Genomic DNA, 20,205 nt, shown 5'->3' on the forward strand with positions numbered 1-20,205 from the left:
ATTAAAAGAGAATTGGTGAAGGATCCACTAAGATAGAACTGATGAGCCGGATTGGTTCCTGAGCTGGTGGGGTCAGTTAGCTCAGATCTGAGTAAATCTTTCGTATTTTATTTATTTTCTTTTTAATTTTTGGAAAACCACTTGAGAGTTGTTAGGCTGTTGATATACTTTCTCTTCTTAGAGGCGGTAAAGAGGAATGAGGATGAAAAAGCCCTACGAGAAAAGGTGGGCATGCATATGTTTAAGTCTAGAATATAATTTCATTCCGTTTTATTTCACAGGTACTATGGACCAGTCTGGATAGCCAAACCCATATTCAATCATAAAGGAAAAAGTATAACCGAACAGAATGCGAAATGGTATGACCCAGCTTGTCTTGTCAAGCTTTTTGAAATGACCCAAAGAATAGAACGCGACACGCCATGCAATATAGAAAAGCAAAAGGGAATCAGTTGACAAAGGAAATCAAACAAAAGTCGCAAACATTTTATGCCAGCACTGGACCAGCCTCGATGACCTCCTTGGTTGCCTGGTCGGCGTACTTGGTGAAGTTCTCGTTGAACAGCTTGGCGAGCTTGTTAACCTCATCCTTGAAGCTGGTGGATGCAGTCCAGCTGTTCTTGGGGTTCAGAAGCTCAGAGGGAACATTGGGGCAGCTCTTGGGCACGTGGAGGTTGAAAACATCGTAGACCTCATACTCGGCATTGGCCAGCTCACCGCTGTGGATGGCGTCCAAGATTGCACGGGTGTACTTGAGAGGGCAACGCTTACCGCCAGTAGTGGCGCCAGCGCCAACCCAGCCGGTGTTGAGCAACCAAGCATTGGCCTTGTGCTGCGAGATCTTCTCAGCCAGCATAGTAGCGTAGCGCATGGGGTGGAGAGCCAAGAAAGGCTGGGCGAAGCAAGAGGAGAAAGTGGCCTGGGGCTCAGTCACACCGTCCTCAGTACCGGCCATCTTGGAGGTGTAACCAGAGATGAAGTGGAACATAGTCTGCTCGGTGGTGAGCTTCGAGATCGGAGGCAGGACACCGCGAGCGTCACAAGTAAGGAGGATAATGTTTGTAGGGTGCTTGTCAGAGATGCAAGGAATCTTGGCGTTATCGATGTACTCAATGGGGTAAGCACAGCGGGTGTTCTCAGTCAAAGTCGAGTCATCGTAGTTGACAACACGGCTGATGGGGTCGAAAACAACGTTCTCAAGGACGGATCCGAAGCGGATGGCGTTGAAAATATCGGGCTCCTTCTCGGCAGAGAGACCAATGCACTTGGCGTAGCAACCACCCTCAATGTTGAAGACACCACGGTCGGTCCAGCAGTGCTCGTCGTCGCCAATCAGGGCACGGTTAGGGTCGGCAGAAAGAGTAGTCTTGCCAGTTCCAGAAAGACCGAAGAAAACGGTAACATCACCATTCTTGCCCTCGTTGGCAGAAGAGTGGAGGGTTAGGACATTGTGCTTGACGGGCATCTCGTAGAACAGGACGGTGAAAACACCCTTCTTCATCTCTCCAGCATACTCGGTACCCAGGATAACCATCTCCTTCTCCGCGAAGTTGATGGCGACAGAGGTAGCAGAGGTCATACCCTCAGTGAAACGGTTGGCAGGGAAAGAGCCGGCGTTGTAGATGACATAGTCGGGGTGGAAGTGCTTGAGCTCCTCTTGGGAAGGGCGGATAAGCATGTTCCTCATGAAGAGGGCATGGTAGGCACGAGCACAGACAACACGGACACTGATGCGGTATCTCTCATCCCAGCCGGCGAAACCATCAATGACATAGATACGGTTGCGAGTGTTAAGGTAGTCGACAGCACGCTCACGGTTGATACGCCAGACCTGTCAGACGGATTAGCTAATCAGCCCTATACGGATGACGTCATATATTGTGACACGGCGTTTTGAGGCAGATGCATGTAGCCAGCGCATAAAAGCGCGCAACAGTGACACAAGCAAGGGCCGGAGTATTAGACTACCACACGACATGCATAAAAATGCCTCATAATATTATTGAGGTATTTTAGTTTGTCTCGCAGCATTCCTATCTCCACATCCCAAGAAAAGCTTGGCCTCTCGGCCACGCAAAACACCAGCGATCTGCACTAGGACAAAGCAAGGGGTAAAATGCGCGATATACGCGCGCATAAAGATTGGAGTAAAACTTACATCGGGAGTCATAGGCTTGTTCACGGGTCCCCACCAAATATCCTGCTCAGAAGATTCCTCCTTCACAATACGCTTATCTGAAGGGGAACGACCAGTTTTGGCGCCGGAGTAGGCAGTCAGGGCACCTGACGATGTGATGGCAGTACCAGTCTCGTATACAAGAGCATCTTCGTAGAGAGCAGCGACGGCAGGGTTAGCGATCTATTGAACGTTAGCGACAGCTACTTGGATGTATACATCAAGTAGGGCGGCATCATACAATAGCGACACGCTCATAATCAATGTGGGCGTGCTCGTGAAGCTCTTCCTCCAGCTCGGTGTGACCCTTGCCAGGCCTAGTTGATAGATGTTAGCCATGACTCCCGTACTAGGCAAGAGTTGTTGATGGGAGGTCAGAGGCCTGAGGTAGGCCAGTCCGACCTGGCCAGGATACAGGACAGTGAACTAAGGAAAGAGGGAGACGTACTGGACACCACCAGGGTGCAGAGCAGTGCGATTCACAGATGTGGCAACCATGGTTTTTAATGATGTTGAGTGATAGTTATTATTGCGCTGCTTTGCGACTTGTTGTTGGAAGAAATCTGTGTAGAGAGGACCTGGTTCTACTGGGGAAGCACGGGGTATATTAATGTTTTCAGCAGGAGCCATAATCACAGCAAAAGTAAGTCCAGAAAGCGTTTCAGTCTTCAACTCCGATATGCTTCTCCACAGTTTGACGGGAGATGTCGGGGCTGAGGACCGGGCTGAGGCAGCGTTGGTAACCGTGGAGAGTGTAAAATGCCTCTTGTGGGTTCTCCGACTTGTTCCGAACCCCAGATATAGGCACGAAGTGGTTCCGGGAAGACGGGTCGGGTGCACCAACTAAAAGCAAGAAAATGCGATTTTCGGAATGAAAGTAAAGGGGTGTCTCTAGCTGATGATAACGCGCGGATGGTATCCAGTCAAGAAATGTCTCATGCAGGAGCGAGCTGCAGGTGTAATGAATTTTAGTGCGTGGGTGTGGGTGCCCAGGCGCAGGAATGCAAACTATGCTTAGGACAGGCTGAAAGTACCGCTGCAAACGACAGCTCGACCACTAATTATTTATGTTCTTACATTCATTTGCCATTACACAATCCTCAAAGTATGTTCGGTCAGTATTTACTTTCACTACATAGAAATTGATCAATCAGTCCTCAGGGTTTATGCGGGCAGAGGGAAAAGTCAGTGAAGTGGTGACGTTGAATGATCTCAGTCTACTCTTTTTGTTCTACTTTGTTTGGGTCAAGCGGCCAAGACCCAAATTGCGGGGAGGACATTTTCGGCTAGACCTTTTGCTGCCGGACCGGGGGAGCTCGAGACCACATGGGTGCAAGCAAACGCTCTAGAAGTGTAACGACAATGTCGAAATGCCCAGTGGCGCAGTATCGCCCCCGAAAGAGTGCCTATCTTTAGCCCCTCTTCAGGGTAAGAATCAATAGAAGCCAATAATCACTTCATCCTAAACAAATGAGACGTGCTCATGACGAAATCCCGGCTGAAGTCTCGGGTTCCCGTTCATCATTTTTAATGACGCTTTCCTCCTTTAGGCATGCTGTTAGTCATTCGTCTCCCGAGGCTAACCGTCACCAACCAATCAGAGGTCGCTCCTCTGTCTGATTTTCAATCCAACGTCACAATGTGGGCAGAAGATATTGCCGCGGTTTTCGCTCAGAAGGAGAAGAGGGTAGGCAGTCATTGTAGGTGAAATTTGTTTTGAATACCATAGCAAAATACCTGCTCCTAGCATGGCAATATTACCCCTTTTCAAAAAAAAATATTATCCAGTATGAATTTTGCATGATTCAAATTCTATCCTGGACCCATATTCCAGGGATGAGTTCCTGGAAGAGGCTCTGCATAATAGTTGATATTATCCACGAAAAAAGCACATGAAAACCTGATCGCCCAGGAACTTCCGAGTTCCCCCCAAAACTTTCCGAGACACTACGTACTGGTCAGGCGCCCCTGGTCATTTCCCACGCGACGTCAAGTGATAAGCGCTTTTCGGCCAAGAATTTACCAGTGTCGACTGACTCGGCCCAATGACGGTGTAGACCTACTAAGGACACATGCCGGTAATCGATAGTACACTACCGCCTCCCTACCACTAGGTTTCTTTTGTTATCTTACCTTCGTCTATACCCCGCATCCGAAACGCCTGGGCCACAACGGATCTCTTCCGGGCGCTAATCCTCCCCTGGAAATGGACAACATTCTCGGCTACAACGAACCCAGGCAACATTGCACACGACCAGATCAATGTTCAGATTTGACGGATATTGATTCTTTCAATTCATGTAAAAAAGCCATGGCTAGAACTACCAGGCTTCATATTGTGGAGATCCACAAATCGGGTAAGTTAGGAACATCAACTATTCCAAAAACAAGGCTCTATCACATTTCGGCCCAGGCTCTGCAGTTGGGTCGGGAAGTGGGTACGGAGGGTTCCTAATACGGAAGATTTAGGAAGGAGTCCGCCGTGAAGACACAAAAATCGACACCTCTTACATAGTTCTAGGGGTAATTACTAAAAAAGTGGAAAATGCCTCATAGTAGTCGATTCAGGAGTGGTCTGGACAGAGTCTGAACAACCACAAGTAAAAAGTAAACAGGTGCATGCTGTCACTGACTTCGTAAACATTCATCCCTGCGATAGGGTGGAATGTGATAATAATCGCAGGCTTACCACCAATGAGGGTACCTATCTCACTGATGAGTGAACATAGATGGCTGCCGTTGAATTCTACATGTCACGCAGCCCTACTCGTGTACATTCGTTAGACTTGGCCAGAATCAGTTGGGTAAAGATGGTAATGGGCGGTGTGATCAGTCCTGAAGTCAACAACTGGATGTAGTACCTATGAAACATCCCCTATTGGTGCCGAACTGTAACGGTCCCTGACGACGGTGCCTGAGGCAGAATGATTCACTCTGGCATCACGTGGATGCGGAGATTTTCTTTTGAATGCCAAGGGAGACCCCTGTCTAAAAATATCGAAGGGCTATCATTGGTCATATTAGGTGTCCTCCTCCAAAAATCAATACTCATGATATCTACAGTTTTATTCGGTTTCTAATTCAGAGGGAAAGAGCGTAATCATTGATACTCAACCATCATAGATTAAACGACATTTACTATGTTCTTTACGGAGTGCTTTCTGGAGAACTCCTGTTCCTAACCGTTAGCCCCACAGTATCTTGATCTGAACTCCGCTCAAGGCACTAGCGGTTGATCTTTTTCTCACGGACATCCATGACCCGCGGCGGAACAATGGGCACGCTCTTGGATGCTTTGGGGCAATCAATAAGTCCTCGTATGCAGATTTGGCGCCGGTACATATGGCATTTTCTTGTGCTCTACGTAATACTGCTGGGTGTAGTGTTTCTAACCCTTGCGTCAAAGCTGAATGGGGAAGACCCTGTAACAGTGCGAGGTGCGATCTACTGCTATCAAGCATGTATAACGTCACTAACGCTGATTAGAGAAGATTCATGGTCCTTATGACCCACTACCATTGACAATATCCAAAGCACTGGTTTTGGCTAAAGTACGAGAAGAAAATGTATCCTGGGTGAACGATCTTCAGCCTCAGTTAGCATTAACTATTTCCTATTGCCGGAACCTGAACTGATAATCTTTGAAACAGATGGTTACCATATATCTACACTGCTGATAATGAGCCTGGATATTTTCCGGTTCCGGAGAATAAAGGGCGCGAGGGCATGGCGTATTTAACGCACATTATTGACAATTACGATACCTTGACTGATATCACAGTTTTCATGCACGCATCAGCTACACAATGGCATAATGACATTGGCGACACAAATTCGTCTAACGTTCTATCTATGCTGCGCCTCGAGGCGGTAAAGCAGAGAGGGTATGTGAACCTTCGTTGCCAGCATCGTCCGGGCTGTCCAACCGCAGTCCGTCCTTTCGACCCCGAGCTCCTTTCAAGCCCAAGCATTGTATACCGTAATTTCACCACTATCTACACTGAAATCTTCAACACATCAATTGAAACCGTACCAAAGGAGATTGGTGGAGTGTGCTGTGGTCAGTTCGGCCTCACTAGAGAACGGATACGCCAGCGACGACGAGAGGACTATGTGCACATGCGGGATTGGGCTTTCTCTACGAGTCTGGATAACTTTACAGTTGGGTCTGTGTTCGAAATGCTCTGGCATATGGTCTTCTTAGAAGACCCAGTTTCGTGAGCATCGCCCGTGCTTGGTATTATTCGCAATGAGCTGACTCGAAATCTAGATGCCCAGATACCCAGCAGTGCTATTGTGAACTTTACGGTCTGTGTAATGAGTAATGATATATATTCTTTCGTCCTTGATCATTATGATATACGTCCAAATACGTTTCTATGAAGAATGCCTCACTTGCCAGCGTCCTAAATCACGCATCTTGCATGATCCACTAATGACCGGTTCTATGCCCCTCTGATCCATTTAAGACATGGATCTTCGATCCTGTACTCAATGCATTATCACATGCATGATTCAATGCACCAATCGAATCCAATACAAAAGCATATTGTCATCCATCATTATCAAACGCAAAAAGGAGAGCTATTATCATATTACTGCCCAATACGATCACCCCTCAGTACCCCTGTATTTCACCCACAGGAATGTTACGATACACGCATCCCGAAGGATCAATCCCGATCCGAAAACAGGGATCGGGTTCATTATCCGCGTTCGACCCTAATCCTCCCGATAGAGCACTCAAGATACAAAAGATATTTCCGGATCGGAAGTTTGACAGGCGCCTGGTGGCGAATGTAACCGATCACATAGATAGGTCTATTAATTCCGAGTACTAAGTAGTCCGTGGCTTAAGAGGGGCTGTTCTATTTATTGTTGTGCTTTTTATGTGTTCGGTTTAGATTGAGGTGCCTTGGTGGGTTAAGTGGATTTCCTGGATAAGTAATCTGTTTACTTCCTGAAGTATGTATATGGTTGAACCTTGGCTTTACCTGAAGATTATATTTTTGACCGTGCAGAAAAAATTATATAGCAGATTATATGCTTGTTAGTATAGGATAGTACACTATTAATCGTGTCTTTATTTATTTAGTTTAGAAATATAAAAATCCTCTGTTTAATGAAGTGATAAGCTAAAGAGCCCCTCAACTCCCACCACAAAACTATATATCTTATCACTGCAACTCAACTACATATAGCCAAACCACCACAAAACATCCAAAATAACGTATAACAAAAGTCACCCATAGATTCAAACCAACCTACCAAGTCCTATGTAGATAGCCTCCAAATGACCGCACCTAATCCTAGCGAATAACAACCTAGGTTATGCGTTGTTCAACCTCGTGATAGGTTCACACCACCCAAAAGCGGGGCAGAGAAAAAGCACAACCCAACCCATGGCGGGGTAATTCAGTCTCAAATCACCACTCGCCTATTTCCCATTACTCACTCGCTTTTCTCACTTTCTTCACTCTACTCCTCATTACCTGATTCTTTTTATTTTTTTGCACAAGGTCCCCAGCAACAACAACCTAGCTCGGTAAGATTAACCATTACTTCTGCATGATGTTAATTAACGGCTTTTTGCTTGGGGGAAGAGAGTGACGCTAATGTTTACATCTGTGTTGTAGTTCCTGTCTTCTCGATTTTCATCGATCTATAATCAAAATGGCTCACTCTACTTGCCCTTCCTGCAACGCTCCCATTCCTGGTGAGAACAAGACTTGCACCGCTTGTGGAAAGGTATGGCTGTTTCCTTGTTCTTGGGGTGGGGTTTGAGGTAGATGCTAACGTTGGTGATGCGTGTTTAGACTTGCCCTGTTTAAGCGGTTGTTTTTGGGTGGAGTTTATGATGGTGGAATGTTGTTGGTGGAGTTTGGTTTTTGCTGAGATGGGTTAGGGCATATTTGGATGATTGATGATGATCTATGAATGTGTTGATGAGTGAATAATATTACTGGTTTAGTTTCGAGGTATGGTTTTGAATTATTGTGCGTAGTTCATTATTTTTTTTGGGTGAGTAGATTGTGCTGTGCTATGCTTATTCTATGTCTTTCTATACTATATCTCTTGTGTCAACTGCTCGGTCTATCATCTGTATTGTGTTCCGTGACTCCGGTCGGTCATCGTCTGTGCTGGCGCCGTCTTCACTTCTTCTGAGGATCACTGCTGTGTCGTCTTCTGGTTGGCAGTCGTCTGTCCCGTCGTCGCTTTCTGGGGGTCGTGAGAAGCGGTTGTTGACCATCACTGAGTGTCGTGCGCGATTCGCCGTGCTGTTGTTGGGGAGCGGCTCGCTATTCGAGAGAAGGAGGACTTCAACGGGGTGGTCACATATGTATGGCACGTTGCAGAGTTTGTAAAATGCGTTAAGGATAGGGACGGATAAGCCGTGAACGAGGATAGAGAAGAGAACGAGCCAGTATACGACTTCTTTTTGATTAGCAGTTGTTTACTCCCTCAGAGTTCGGACTGACTCACCGGGTGTCATGGTTGCGGTTAAGTTATTGATCTCACTGTCGCTTTCGCCGGGTTCGGGGAAAAGTCGACGGGCGTATTCTACGTATGAGATTGCGCCAATACCTGGTTATTAAAGAAAGGAGTTAATGTCTGAGATCTGCATTGGAGGCAAAAGTAGGGATATACTAACCGATCGGGCCAAAGTAACCCATGAACAAAGCTTCAGTCCAGTCATTACAGACAGCAGGTAGGAACCGGTATCCGAGTAGGATTGCTGGGATCCGACGCAGGACTAGAATCAAAAATCCCAAGCCAAATAGTCGCGGAAGTGTGATTCCAGTGTCGTGGGGCATATGAAATTGTTCCCACGGCATGACGGCCCCGAGGTACATGAAGGTGCCGAAATTCAAGAGGGTTTCGAGCGTAAGATTAAAAGTGTCATGACGAGCTTGCATCTCGGAGTTGTACATGCCATCCCAATTCAAGAAACTCCCGGCGATGAAGCATGCAAGGGTCTCGTCTGAGCCAACGCAACCGCAAGTGCCGACGACTAGCATCTTTCAAAAGTTAGGCATGGTTAACGGCTAGATATGTAGAACTCACGCCAATAGCCATCGGTACAAGAGAGAGGCTCTCGTTCTCGATCCATCTCCTAGTGAAAGTTGGCAAAAATTCTTTAAAACAATAGACGCTCACATACCTCTTCAGGGCTATGATCAATAGTTTGCGAGACACAAACCCTATCAGAGCACCATATGTAGCTCCTAAGATGATCATGTATAAGACGCCTTCCACAAACCAGTGCTTCAATGCCTTGCCAACACCTCCGCCAAAGCGACCGACATCAGAGGCGCCGAGCACGTCTGGGATTCCTCGAACTAGATCAAATTCCTTTAAACTTTCGGTATTTACAGGAGTCTCAGCGTACCGTAAGAGCGAGACGGCTAGTAAGAGAAAGGTAAACCCGAACCCATCATTTGCACCAGCCTCGGAAGAAATGAATTCACGGAGATGCCGACGGACGTACTTGTCGGCAAATGAACCTTTGGCAATTGCTTGCGATAGAACAGGATCAGTGCATATTACGCATGAGCCGATGATCAGCGCGGCGAGCTGTACCAGAGCATTGTGTATCAGTACTGAAGTTTTTGACGTAGAAAATTCATTAACAGGGACAGCACATACAAATGAGATGTTAGGAACCATGAGCATGATGCATGAAGATGATATAACCCACCCTATCCCCATGAGGGGAAGTAAACAGATGGTAAGTTCGATGAAGCGCTGCTTGATATATCGCTTTGGCAATTGGTATCCGACTTTAACTAATTGGATCCCGATAACCAAGCGCGTCAAGGCCTGTTTCCATCAGATATATCCTTCATAGCGCTGCGTAGTAGACTTTACATATGTGATTTCACTGCGCTCTTCAGCTTCCTCTCCTCCCCATTGTGAAATATTTAGAAACTTGGTGCCGAAAGGTCCAAAAGAGATGCCAACAAGAAATGCGGGGACTGTGTAAGGTTAGCTATTATCGATACTACAGTAGCAATGCTACAGTACGTACGGGCTTCACCCAAGTACCATCTTTGCTTGAATTGTAGAGATATATAGCCGAAAAGAAGGATATAGAGGCCTTGGTAGATTATGAGCTGTTTATTACCAAGCCACCTCTCAGAGCGATTTGGACATACTTAAAACAGTAAGAACAATATTAAAATTGCTAATATCAAGAATTGGGTGTAACATTCTGCACCGTTCCGAGCAACAGTATGAGTTGTGTAAATTGACAGTTGCAGCCAAGGAGTACCTCTTAAGGCTCTTAAGTTGAGCGCAAGATACCCCTGGAATTCCCTAGGCTGCTGGAAGCGTGGTAGTGAATGCCACTAAGCGCGTAGATTGATCACGACAGGCTTTCATGTTGCGAGGAAGGAAAAACCAATTATTTTGTACAGGCGCTTCCAACGTATCATCATATCTCCGGGTTATGATGTAGAGTTAGAGCAATAATGATCAACAATCACCAGCGCGAATCACATTATCTGTTCTAGTCGCTATCCATCCTTCTGCACTTGTCTCGAAACATACAACTCAGGGGCTTGCGTAGCCGAGTGGACCATTTACGCACACCCTTGCAGGGGGCATTGCGGCGCGAGAAAGCTTGGCTAGACATATTGACGGTGATCGACGCGATCTGACTTCTGATCGGCAACAGGGATAATGAGGTAGCCATCTAGAGTCAGGGGATCGTCCAATAGTGTGACGCCGATAGCGCCATACCAGACATGTTTCAATATTTCTGTAATAGGCCGAGGCAAAATTGGTGATAGCCACCCAGCCCCCTTGGATGTATCACATTGCAACACAACAAAACGATAGATGTCGCATATAACTGAAAGATATTACTCTTTGTCTGGATATTCGAGCGATGATAAGATGAGATTGAATATAGAATGGATCTTACATTACTTTAGCTCTGATGTTGCGATGGGCATTCTTAGGTATACAGAATATGAAGTCTAACACTGAGGGCTACTTGACGCTGACTCAGCCGTGGATACCTTGATAACCAGGTAGAAACGGTCGGAGCAAGAGGAGAAACAACATATCGATGAGTAATGTCGTGAGCTATCTCTTGTTGATTGAACTGCACAAGTCCTAGCGCTGTCATCCATAGCGATTTATTTCCCCATAAAAGTTGTAGAAAGCTTTGCTTGTAAGGTTGCGAACGGTGTCGTTGAGTGAGCATGCACAAGTAGTGAGCGCAACAGCTGTGCGGCACATTGTATGTCGAAGTTGCTTTCCCTTTTGCGCAAGCGTAGTCGAATTCTCGAGGCTGCAACCGCGCTTGTGTGAAGCACAATCTCTAATGGGCTCGATAGTGCTCAGCTCCCTAGTGCGCGTTGACGAAGTTCGCCAGGGCATTATGAACAGCATAGAACGCACCCTTGGGCTTGTAGCACTCGGTGAACATCAATGGCTTCGCGCCCGGTATCCAGGTATAGGCGTGCTTATCCGTGAAGCCCCAGAAGCTAATATCGGTAATTCCTGCATGTAGAGCCTCTTCGATGACAGCACCGTAAATATCGGTTTGGAGTGTGGCGTTAAGTGTGTGGACATCCAATTCAGCGATGGTCACTTCTAAACCAAGTGCTTTGTAGGAGTTGACCATATCCGTAATCACACCTGGTATCGGGGCAACTTCGGTGATATGCATTTGTAGGGCGACTCCGTCAATCGGCACACCGTCCGCCACAAGTCCAGAGACTAGGTCGTAGAGCTCCTGACGCTTGCTGGGGAGTGACTCAACAAGATTCTCATTAATAAACAACTTAGCGTCCGGGCCTGCTGCACGGGCGATGCGGAAGGCATCTGCAATATAGCCGGAACCGAGTACATTGTAGAAGATATTAGTGTTCAGGCCGCTGCCGTTCGTCTTGAGAGCTTCAGTAACGACGTCCCACCGATCCACACGCTTGTCGTTGTACCGGTGCATAAACGCCTCAAAGTGAGCCGTCATTGCCGCACGGAGGGCTGTGGGATCAGTGATATTGAGAATATAGTCAGGGTTACAGCAGCTCGAGATAAGCCCGTGTCCTTTAACCACCATATTGTAGTCTTCCGCGAAGTTGACAAGGCGGTCGAGCGAGGTCCAGTTATAGTACCCTTCGGTCGGGTTAAAAAAAGACCACTTCCCTTCATTTTCGGGAGAGAGGCTGTTGAACTGCAGGGCGAGGACAGCCGCGAAATGAGGATCATTGAGGTAGGTCGGATTGATGGCCCCAGACCCGATGATAATGTCTTTCTTAGCCGCTTCCTGCTTCAGCGAGGTGGTTCCGGTCCTGGGGATCTGGACTGCTTCAGCAGCGGCGAGAAGCGCGATGATGAGTGTTGCGACCTTCATGGTTCTGCCTGACGAACTGTTCTCTGTCTCTTAGAACTCAATGGTGAGTGATTTGGGACTGCCATCTCGACATCGTTGGGGTTTTAATAGTCCGTGGCGAGAAGATCCTGAAGTAGAGTCCGGGGTGGTGTCATCACCTCCGTGGACAACCCATGCCTCTAGTCTCGTACTTTAGGGGGGATATAGATCCCGCTGTTTGTAGTCTTCGTAGGGAACGAAGAATAAGAACGCGAGAATACGAGAACACGAGAATACGAAAAAACGAGAATGGGAACGAAAAAGTGGGAACGGTTCGCAGAGCGGTGGCTGCGCCCTGGCTGTATATCCAACGGCCGCTAGGGCAACATGCTACTACAGTACAACACGCCCTCAGGTAATTCCAGTTGGGGAGACATGGAAGGGCATTGTGATTCTTGTCCGAGGTATAGTAGGTCATCACTTGTAATGTTTTAATTTCTCTCAATATGCTTTGTATGGATGCCAAGGTAGCTGACGACAACAGCATTGTTGAGACAGACTAATAAGAGCTGGGTAAGTCATGGCATCTGCATGTGCGAAGTATTTGGGATGATAACCCACATAATACCAGTACCTCTCTAACACACTCGTACTTCCAGGGTAGCTTTCTTTCTTTCTTTCTTTTTTTCCATTCTTTTAATTATTTGATACGAATACGAGTGGGTCTGAAGATCTTGGAGAAAGTTGAGGTCATAGTCTGATATTACCAGTAGCGCCAGTGGTCCACTAAATCGTACCCATTGTCGAGATCATTAGGCTCTTCCGGCCAGAGAAATCATCTATGGGTGTCTATTTAGGCTTTACTGTATTATGTGGGTAATGACTCTCAGAATAAGGCAAACGCCATTGTGAACGAAAAATCAACGAAGCAAGCCTAAGGAACTCCTTGTAGTCTGGTGGTTCTTGACAGAACTATATCCTAGTGAATGTGTTATGGTGCAAAACTGAGATGGCTTCCGTTCACGATGATACTTAAAAGCAACGCCACAAAGGTACTCTGACCTAGTAGTGCGCAGGGGACTTTGGGACCTAGGCTCAGTGGGCCTCCTATAACCCATCGAATGTATCGAGTCCTTCTATGATTGCGGGTCTGTCGCCACTGGAATCTGCTACCATGAGATTGCGTGCGACCAACCAAACAGCAGGTGCCGGTTATAAGGCTCCAAAAGAGCCGTGCTTTGTATAATTGACGTTTCTACGCTAATTGCTATGTTCATTTTTGCGGTAGCTTGCAAAGCACTATATAAATTACAGAAGGTCCATCCAGCGAATATGTTCTGGCTATCCATCCTTACTCACTCTGAGAAGTTTTTCTTTCAGTAGTGACTATCATGATGGTGTCTTTTGTTCATGCTCCTCTTTACCTCACTTGCTGCAGTCAAAGTAGCATGGGGTCCGTTGCCCAGAATCAGACATCCTACAATCCGGCTATACCTGGTTGGCATAGTGATCCTAGCTGCGTTCTTGTACGTGAATGGAACAATACCACGTTCTGCACCGCATCGACCTTCTGACACCAGGGCTGTCTGTCTACGCCAGCAAAGATCTCGTTACTTGGAAATTGGCCAGCCACGCCTTGTCTCGGGAAAGCCAATTTCCCGGATTCAACCAATCTCTCGCCCAAAGCGATGGGATATGAGCCCCAACGATCCGATACTATCAAGGGTTCTTCTACATTCATGTAATTTATAAGAACAATGCCCTGAACAATATCACTGGCTTAGTCTTCAAGACACCAGACCCTTACAGTGACAGTGCATGCAGTGACCCAGTTCATTATGATCCTGTATCTATCAATCCAGATCTCTCTTGGGGCGATGATGACGTCGTATACATTGCCACTGCTGGTACCTACCTTCAGACAATCGATCTCAAAGCCGGCACTGTAGGTCAACCTCAGCAGATCTGGAACGGCACAACCGGCATCTTTCTCGAAGGACCATATCTCTACAAGAAGGATGGATACTATTTCCTTATGACAGCAGAAGGTAGCTCTGGAATGAATCATTCGGTCACAATTGCTCACTCGCATAAGATCTGGGGTCCCTATGAGAGCTGCCCCCAAGACCCCGTCTTGACGAATAGGAATACCTCCGAATATTTTCAAAATATCGGCCATGCAGACTTGTTCCATGATGCAAAGAGGCCAGTGGTGGTCGTCTGCACTGGTTTGGCGCTCGGGGCCAGAAGGGCTGACATACCCAATGGGCCGAGAGATGGTGTTCACCCCTGTGACCTGGAAAGAGGGTGAATGGCCGGTCTTCTCACCCGTCCGTGGTATGGCAAGTGGGTGGTATTTACCTTGCTCCAAGGATGTTGGTGCGACGCAGGCCATTTTAGGTTGATTCTTGGATATCTGTGAAGGAGGATGTTACACCTCATAAGTAAATTTTCACTTATTGCGCGAGATTTCATGGTAGGGAAGCTGGGAACACCTATACATCTTGAGTAATATCCTAAGCTTAGCCTTGATTTAGGTAACTGGCCTTTTAACTACGAAAAATCACTGACATAGTTATTGTTAAACCTAAATTATTTGAGTTATTGAGTTTTTCAGTAGCTGTATGGAACGGTTCTTTGAACTTAGGGCTTCTAGATTAGATAACCATTTGATAACTCAATATCTTTTCTAATAAAATATTAATATGTGGATAATTTCTTCATAGACCACAGTTGCTGTTATGTTCTGATTAGAAATATATCTTGGAACTTATATTTACTACTCTGATGTTTAATCTCCTCCAATAGTACTAAATCAGAACTAGTGTATCCTTAGTACTGTATTAAGAATGTAGCTGGCTGCTGCACTTATGCTTCTTCAAGATCGGTGCTCATGGCAATAATGGATTTAACCACATTTATTCATATTTCAACCATCCACGTAGACCCCATAACTTATAGTTCCTAATGACCTGTTAGCCGCAAGGATTATATTCCTCATATACCCACCCTCGGCCGAAGATAGAGTAATTTCAGGCTGCCCTGAAGATCTTGATCGAAATCTGAAAGACAATCTTTTCATTATTTGCGCAGTTTCGTAGCTTTGGTCACTCACTAAGACTTGCTGTTTGCGACCAAGCCAGTGAGATTAAAGGTCTTCATTTACATGTTTACTTGTTGGCAAACCCAATATGTACTTTATCTGCTACACTTTCTCTCAGACAGGGAATTCCAGCCTCCGGTGTCCAGTTTATCAGTACTATTACACAATACTACGGCAATTCCGAACACTATCGGCAACAAAATTGTTGGATGAAAAGAAAAGTAGTATATCGACCCGCCAAGACTGTATATTGTCACGGAAGAAAGAAGCGCCCGTCCCAGATTTAACCGCTGCATTCAGCCACAACCGAAATCCAACATGAACACATACGCGGTACAGATTTCTGTGGACCAACACTTCTCCTAGGGTGTACGTCAAATTTCTGCGCAACAGCCTGTCGAGGCCCGAGCGCAATCTAAACTCCGGCGCAATATCGATATCGCAAGAATGGTTGCCAATGACGATTAGCAGCTTCATGTTTACTACTACCTCACACATGTCGTCCACGTCAAGAATATATCATTTCGATATAATGATGTTATTAAACGGGAAATACATGCGCAAACAGTTGATCGAGATGACTTTGAACTGAAGACGGAAGGTGTCGAGCCCTATAGGGAAACACATGACGTCGTCGACCCAGCAATTGTATTCACTCTCGACTATATGACAACATGAACGACTACCATGGGTAAGCTGCCGTTTTCGGCTTCTTAGATGAGCAGTTCTCAGTGAGATCTATGTTGGTGTTAGCAATATTTAAGCACATTCTCTCCAGTCCTTGTCCGTAAGTATTTCTTACCATAGGGTATACATCCCGCTCGCCTGGGACCAATCGAATGAAAAACCGTTACTTAAAACATATCCATTGAGTTATCCAAGATGCACACATCTATCTACCTCATTTTAAATACTCTCCTGGCCTCCAACTTGGCCGGCCAAGCCTCCGCCAGTCCGTTTCAGCCGCAGGTTGACCAAATCCGCGTCCCCGAACCCGTCAGTCCCAATACACACTGGCCCAATTTCAATGACATTATCTCCCAAGTGACCCGGCCGACCGAAAAAGAGGAAACCCTGTCAGGCCCACTGGGTCTGCGCTATGGCAGCTGCTACTACATCGAGAACCGCCAGGGTGACACTCTAGGCTCGGACGGTGGCGGCTACAGCTACTACAAATTCGGAAGCTCCAAGAGGATCTTCCAGGTGTGGTATTCCAGAGGTTTTCCCTGGAAAGATGGAAGCGAGTATCAATCAGTACCGGACGGTGGGAAATTCTACCTGTGGGATCCGAAAGGAAGCAGCGTGACCAACGGCGGGAGCTGGATTGCAACCAACCTCGGCGGCAACACTTATCCTGGATTTTACAGTTACTACTATTACCTCCGCTTCAAGGGTCGTCGTGATGATAGCCATGCAATGGAGGCTATGCCCCAGAGCGAAAACCAGATGGATCCGATCAGGGTTCGGCACCCCGTTACGTTGGAAATTGCTAAAGTCGAGCCTCCTAATGGCATTCCTAACTTTAAGGGATTGACCATTTATAACGACTACCTCCAGAATCGGAATAACGAGGATTCGGTTGATGTCCGCTTCATTGAGGTCTCCTGTCCAGTCGATGGAATTGATGACTAGAAACGATGTTGCGTACTGCGGACCTTGAGGGTCAGCTCACATGGACACTGAATGAGTGTTAATTAGCCAAGGGAGAACTATCGACTGATCATGGTGGATAGCTCTCATTTGAAGCTCGAGAGACTTTTGGGTTTTAAAAAAAATGGGAAGGGGTGATTAGTCTATCAAAAGTATGGATCTATGACGTTTAATACATGAATCAACGAACCATTCTAGTTAGAATTCTCAATAGTGTGTTGCTTTTGCTACGCAAATGCACCGAGTAGATATCATGAAGGGTGAAAACTTCTTCGCTATGTAGGCCACAGGACAACACTCGTTCGGAGTAATACCGATCCACCCGTAGGATGATGATTTGTATTCGAACCCACTTCTCAGCGCAATGTGACTGGGCAGTACTGGTGTAGCCAGACTATTTACCAATAGGCCTTATCATTCGACTCAACAATGTATCATAACTAGCGGGCATATGAATCAATCCAAGCAAACCACAAACTTCAATTGTCGACTGCCATTAGCTACCTGATCTAGCCCGAATGGGATATTCCCGTGTACTGGATTGAATGATGAGGTTGTCTAGAGACAATGTCCCTCGAGAGTTGAATGATCTTTCTGCCACGATACAATATTACTGCTGAAAGTATTGATGGCGAGGGATACTTTCACACATTTGGTACTATCGTTTAGTAGGAGGACGCGAGTTTCTATTCTAGGTACTGAATTCTGTATGGTAAGCCGAACTAGCTAGATCATAAAACGTTCCTCGCCATCCCCAGTTTATTATGCAAGCCCCGCGTTGAAAGATATGTCAGATATCTTCAATACGCTTGAATATGCAAGCTTATCAGAAAAGATACCTGCAAATACCAGCAGCTGGGAAGACGTAAGGGATAAACTTAATTGACACATACCGGAGCGGTGGAACATTGCCATTTTTAGTGCAGTAATCTCTCAACATTGCTCTTGAACCTTGAAGCTACCTGTCGGTTATTTGCTCCGTCAGTATCCCCCCATACTACTGTTTTGCTTAGTACCTACGGCGTTGAAGACCTGCCGCATGTTTATTGCCTGAATCGTAAGGCTTCAACTGTCCTTGGCGGAATCATGTGAAGTTCATGTGAAACAAAGGGATCACATGCTATAAGGGCCAGTAACAAGATTGGAAAATAAGCAAAGAAGTACGAGCACCTCAGTATTTCGTAATTTTACAACTTATACATCAACTTTAATCTCCGATAGATCAAACAGTGCTACCCCCAGTAGGAAGACTTATTGAAAGAACAGGCTAAACAAATATAATAAACTCTTAAGATACATAATATGTTCATGAAAACCGAAGACTACTATATCGCATCTCCCTTGTCGAATCCTGCCCCACAAAACGTTCACCCATATCTTGATCTTTAGTTCGTCTTTGACTCGGTTGGACCTATACACCATATCTCTTGTTCTGTGGCTGAGGTTTCACGAAGTGAAAGAAATACACAACACCCAATCAACGCAGACGTCAGCAAATGGATCAATACCACCTCAAGTCAGCCTCGTGAAATCTCAATCAGAAAATCCCCGAGCTTTGGCCGCTCACGCGGTCTTCCGCCACTGAGACACCACGCCTAGCAAACTGCTGACTGTACCTCCGATGCCAACAATTCCGTCGTCGAGGTTGGCAAGGCCCAGGCCGGAAACAGGGATAGTCATGTCGCAAAGGTCCGAGAAGAGCTGGGTGCGGGCAGCGGAACGTTCCCTGGGAAGACTGGGGTTAGCAACTGAATACAGAATTCCATAATGTTGAAGGTGCACAAACTTCTCGAGCTTCTTTGCCTCCACAACGCCTTCGCCTTCGGTGCGGTCAAGAGTCCTCTCCTTCTCCCGCAGTCTCCAAAGGGAGTATGCACTAGCAATAGCGCTAAAGATTAATCCAGCCAACCATGACCGATAGGCGGTATCCTGCAAGCGCTTAACCGCAGCAAGTTTCCGGAAGCCAATAATGTCAATAACAGTGATGGTATCCAGAGTCAGGTACCCGGCGTAACCGAGCTGGCGACCGACAGCTAGATAGCGGAGAACAGGGTCGATGGGGCTCTTGTTGTCGGCAGCAACAGCTGCAGCCTTAAGATGCTCGGCAAACTTTCCGATTCTCAAAATTTTTCTTGTTGTTCCAAATTGCTTCTTGACTGCATTGTAGGGGTCGATAGAGGACTGCGGGCGGTTTGTGCGATACAGGTACCAGGCATAAAAGCGTGAGAAGTATTGCAGCGTACGGAGGATTTTGTCACGACCCACTGTATGTTTATTAGAACTAGCTCACATGCATATATCGCAGGAAACATTTCAAGTGACAAATTTATTTACTAGCCTCCCATATCTGTGTGCAAATGGGTGGTCAAGTAGATGCAGCAACGACATGATGGGCCTCGGTCGCTAACCGCAGAAAAAGAAGAGGGAAAAGAGCACCACATACCAGTCGTTGCTACAAAGCGCAAGTAGTGCGCCAAAGTAGGATGATAAGCCAAAGCGTTAGCGACCATATTGGCAGAGAATGTTGTGTATTAATACGATCGCACGGAGAGTGTCTTTGGTATCGTTAGAAGTCGGAAGATGTGTTCCGGTGTGTTGTGGATGTAGAAGAGAGGGGTATGACGGCAGCGATAACCACAGACCAGCTGGTAGCTTTATAAATGTCGAGAGACAGGAGACGGCACTTCACAGCCAGGATACAGAAGAGGGAGAGGAAAAAGGGATGGCAGCCGCGGAGTTGGCGTGATATTGGGAGGGTTTAATGGATGGTGGTCGGTAATTGAATCTCCGGGGAAAACGCGGCTGGAGAAGCTGGCGTCGGGCATTGACCCTCAACCTCGGCTGCTCGTGGAGACGAGGAAAGTTCTCGGTCTCGGAAATTTCACGGCTTCCTTCCAACCATTGCCGGGTTCCATTGCCTTTCTAGGTAGTATCTCTGCAATAGGCAGTACT

General features: G+C 46.6%; 7 protein-coding genes across 7 annotated transcripts; 2 read left to right on the plus strand and 5 right to left on the minus strand.

The window, feature by feature from the left end:
* Positions 1 to 487: 487 nt before the first annotated feature.
* Positions 488 to 2,806, minus strand: acuF (phosphoenolpyruvate carboxykinase PCK1; the record flags this gene model as incomplete). The annotated part of the gene is made up of 4 exons (XM_032060285.1): positions 488 to 1,831; positions 2,159 to 2,359; positions 2,418 to 2,493; positions 2,625 to 2,806. 4 exons carry the CDS (start codon positions 2,804 to 2,806, stop codon positions 488 to 490), a joined length of 1,803 nt encoding a protein of 600 aa, XP_031911879.1.
* Positions 2,807 to 5,344: 2,538 nt separating this feature from the next.
* Positions 5,345 to 6,586, plus strand: BDV38DRAFT_122410 (DUF3431 domain-containing protein). The gene is made up of 4 exons (XM_032051136.1): positions 5,345 to 5,613; positions 5,663 to 5,771; positions 5,827 to 6,393; positions 6,447 to 6,586. Exons 1-4 carry the CDS (start codon positions 5,433 to 5,435, stop codon positions 6,499 to 6,501), a joined length of 912 nt encoding a protein of 303 aa, XP_031911880.1. The 5' UTR covers positions 5,345 to 5,432; the 3' UTR covers positions 6,502 to 6,586.
* A 1,037-nt stretch (positions 6,587 to 7,623) lies between these two features.
* On the minus strand, positions 7,624 to 10,387 carry BDV38DRAFT_294253 (putative plasma membrane antiporter; the record flags this gene model as incomplete). The annotated part of the gene is made up of 10 exons (XM_032062458.1): positions 7,624 to 8,608; positions 8,660 to 8,761; positions 8,829 to 9,195; positions 9,242 to 9,290; positions 9,339 to 9,402; positions 9,457 to 9,751; positions 9,824 to 9,997; positions 10,046 to 10,152; positions 10,206 to 10,274; positions 10,333 to 10,387. The coding sequence occupies 10 exons, from the start codon at positions 10,385 to 10,387 to the stop codon at positions 8,238 to 8,240; spliced, it is 1,653 nt and encodes a 550-aa protein (XP_031911881.1). The 3' UTR covers positions 7,624 to 8,237.
* A 1,142-nt stretch (positions 10,388 to 11,529) lies between these two features.
* Positions 11,530 to 12,735, minus strand: BDV38DRAFT_294257 (endo-1,4-beta-xylanase; the record flags this gene model as incomplete). Its single annotated transcript, XM_032062459.1, has 1 exon — positions 11,530 to 12,735. The coding sequence occupies exon 1, from the start codon at positions 12,540 to 12,542 to the stop codon at positions 11,532 to 11,534; it is 1,011 nt and encodes a 336-aa protein (XP_031911882.1). The 5' UTR covers positions 12,543 to 12,735.
* Positions 12,736 to 14,280: 1,545 nt separating this feature from the next.
* On the minus strand, positions 14,281 to 14,895 carry BDV38DRAFT_284503 (uncharacterized protein; the record flags this gene model as incomplete). The annotated part of the gene is made up of 1 exon (XM_032060286.1): positions 14,281 to 14,895. One exon carries the CDS (start codon positions 14,893 to 14,895, stop codon positions 14,281 to 14,283), a length of 615 nt encoding a protein of 204 aa, XP_031911883.1.
* A 1,590-nt stretch (positions 14,896 to 16,485) lies between these two features.
* BDV38DRAFT_284504 (uncharacterized protein) lies at positions 16,486 to 17,235 on the plus strand (the record flags this gene model as incomplete). Its single annotated transcript, XM_032060287.1, has 1 exon — positions 16,486 to 17,235. One exon carries the CDS (start codon positions 16,486 to 16,488, stop codon positions 17,233 to 17,235), a length of 750 nt encoding a protein of 249 aa, XP_031911884.1.
* Positions 17,236 to 18,816: 1,581 nt separating this feature from the next.
* Positions 18,817 to 19,763, minus strand: BDV38DRAFT_284505 (PEX11 family protein; the record flags this gene model as incomplete). The annotated part of the gene is made up of 3 exons (XM_032060288.1): positions 18,817 to 18,979; positions 19,040 to 19,517; positions 19,697 to 19,763. The coding sequence occupies 3 exons, from the start codon at positions 19,761 to 19,763 to the stop codon at positions 18,817 to 18,819; spliced, it is 708 nt and encodes a 235-aa protein (XP_031911885.1).
* Positions 19,764 to 20,205: the final 442 nt, after the last annotated feature.

Source organism: Aspergillus pseudotamarii, assembly GCF_009193445.1.
Source record: "Aspergillus pseudotamarii strain CBS 117625 unplaced genomic scaffold BDV38scaffold_39, whole genome shotgun sequence".
Taxonomy (NCBI): Eukaryota; Fungi; Ascomycota; class Eurotiomycetes; order Eurotiales; family Aspergillaceae; genus Aspergillus; species Aspergillus pseudotamarii.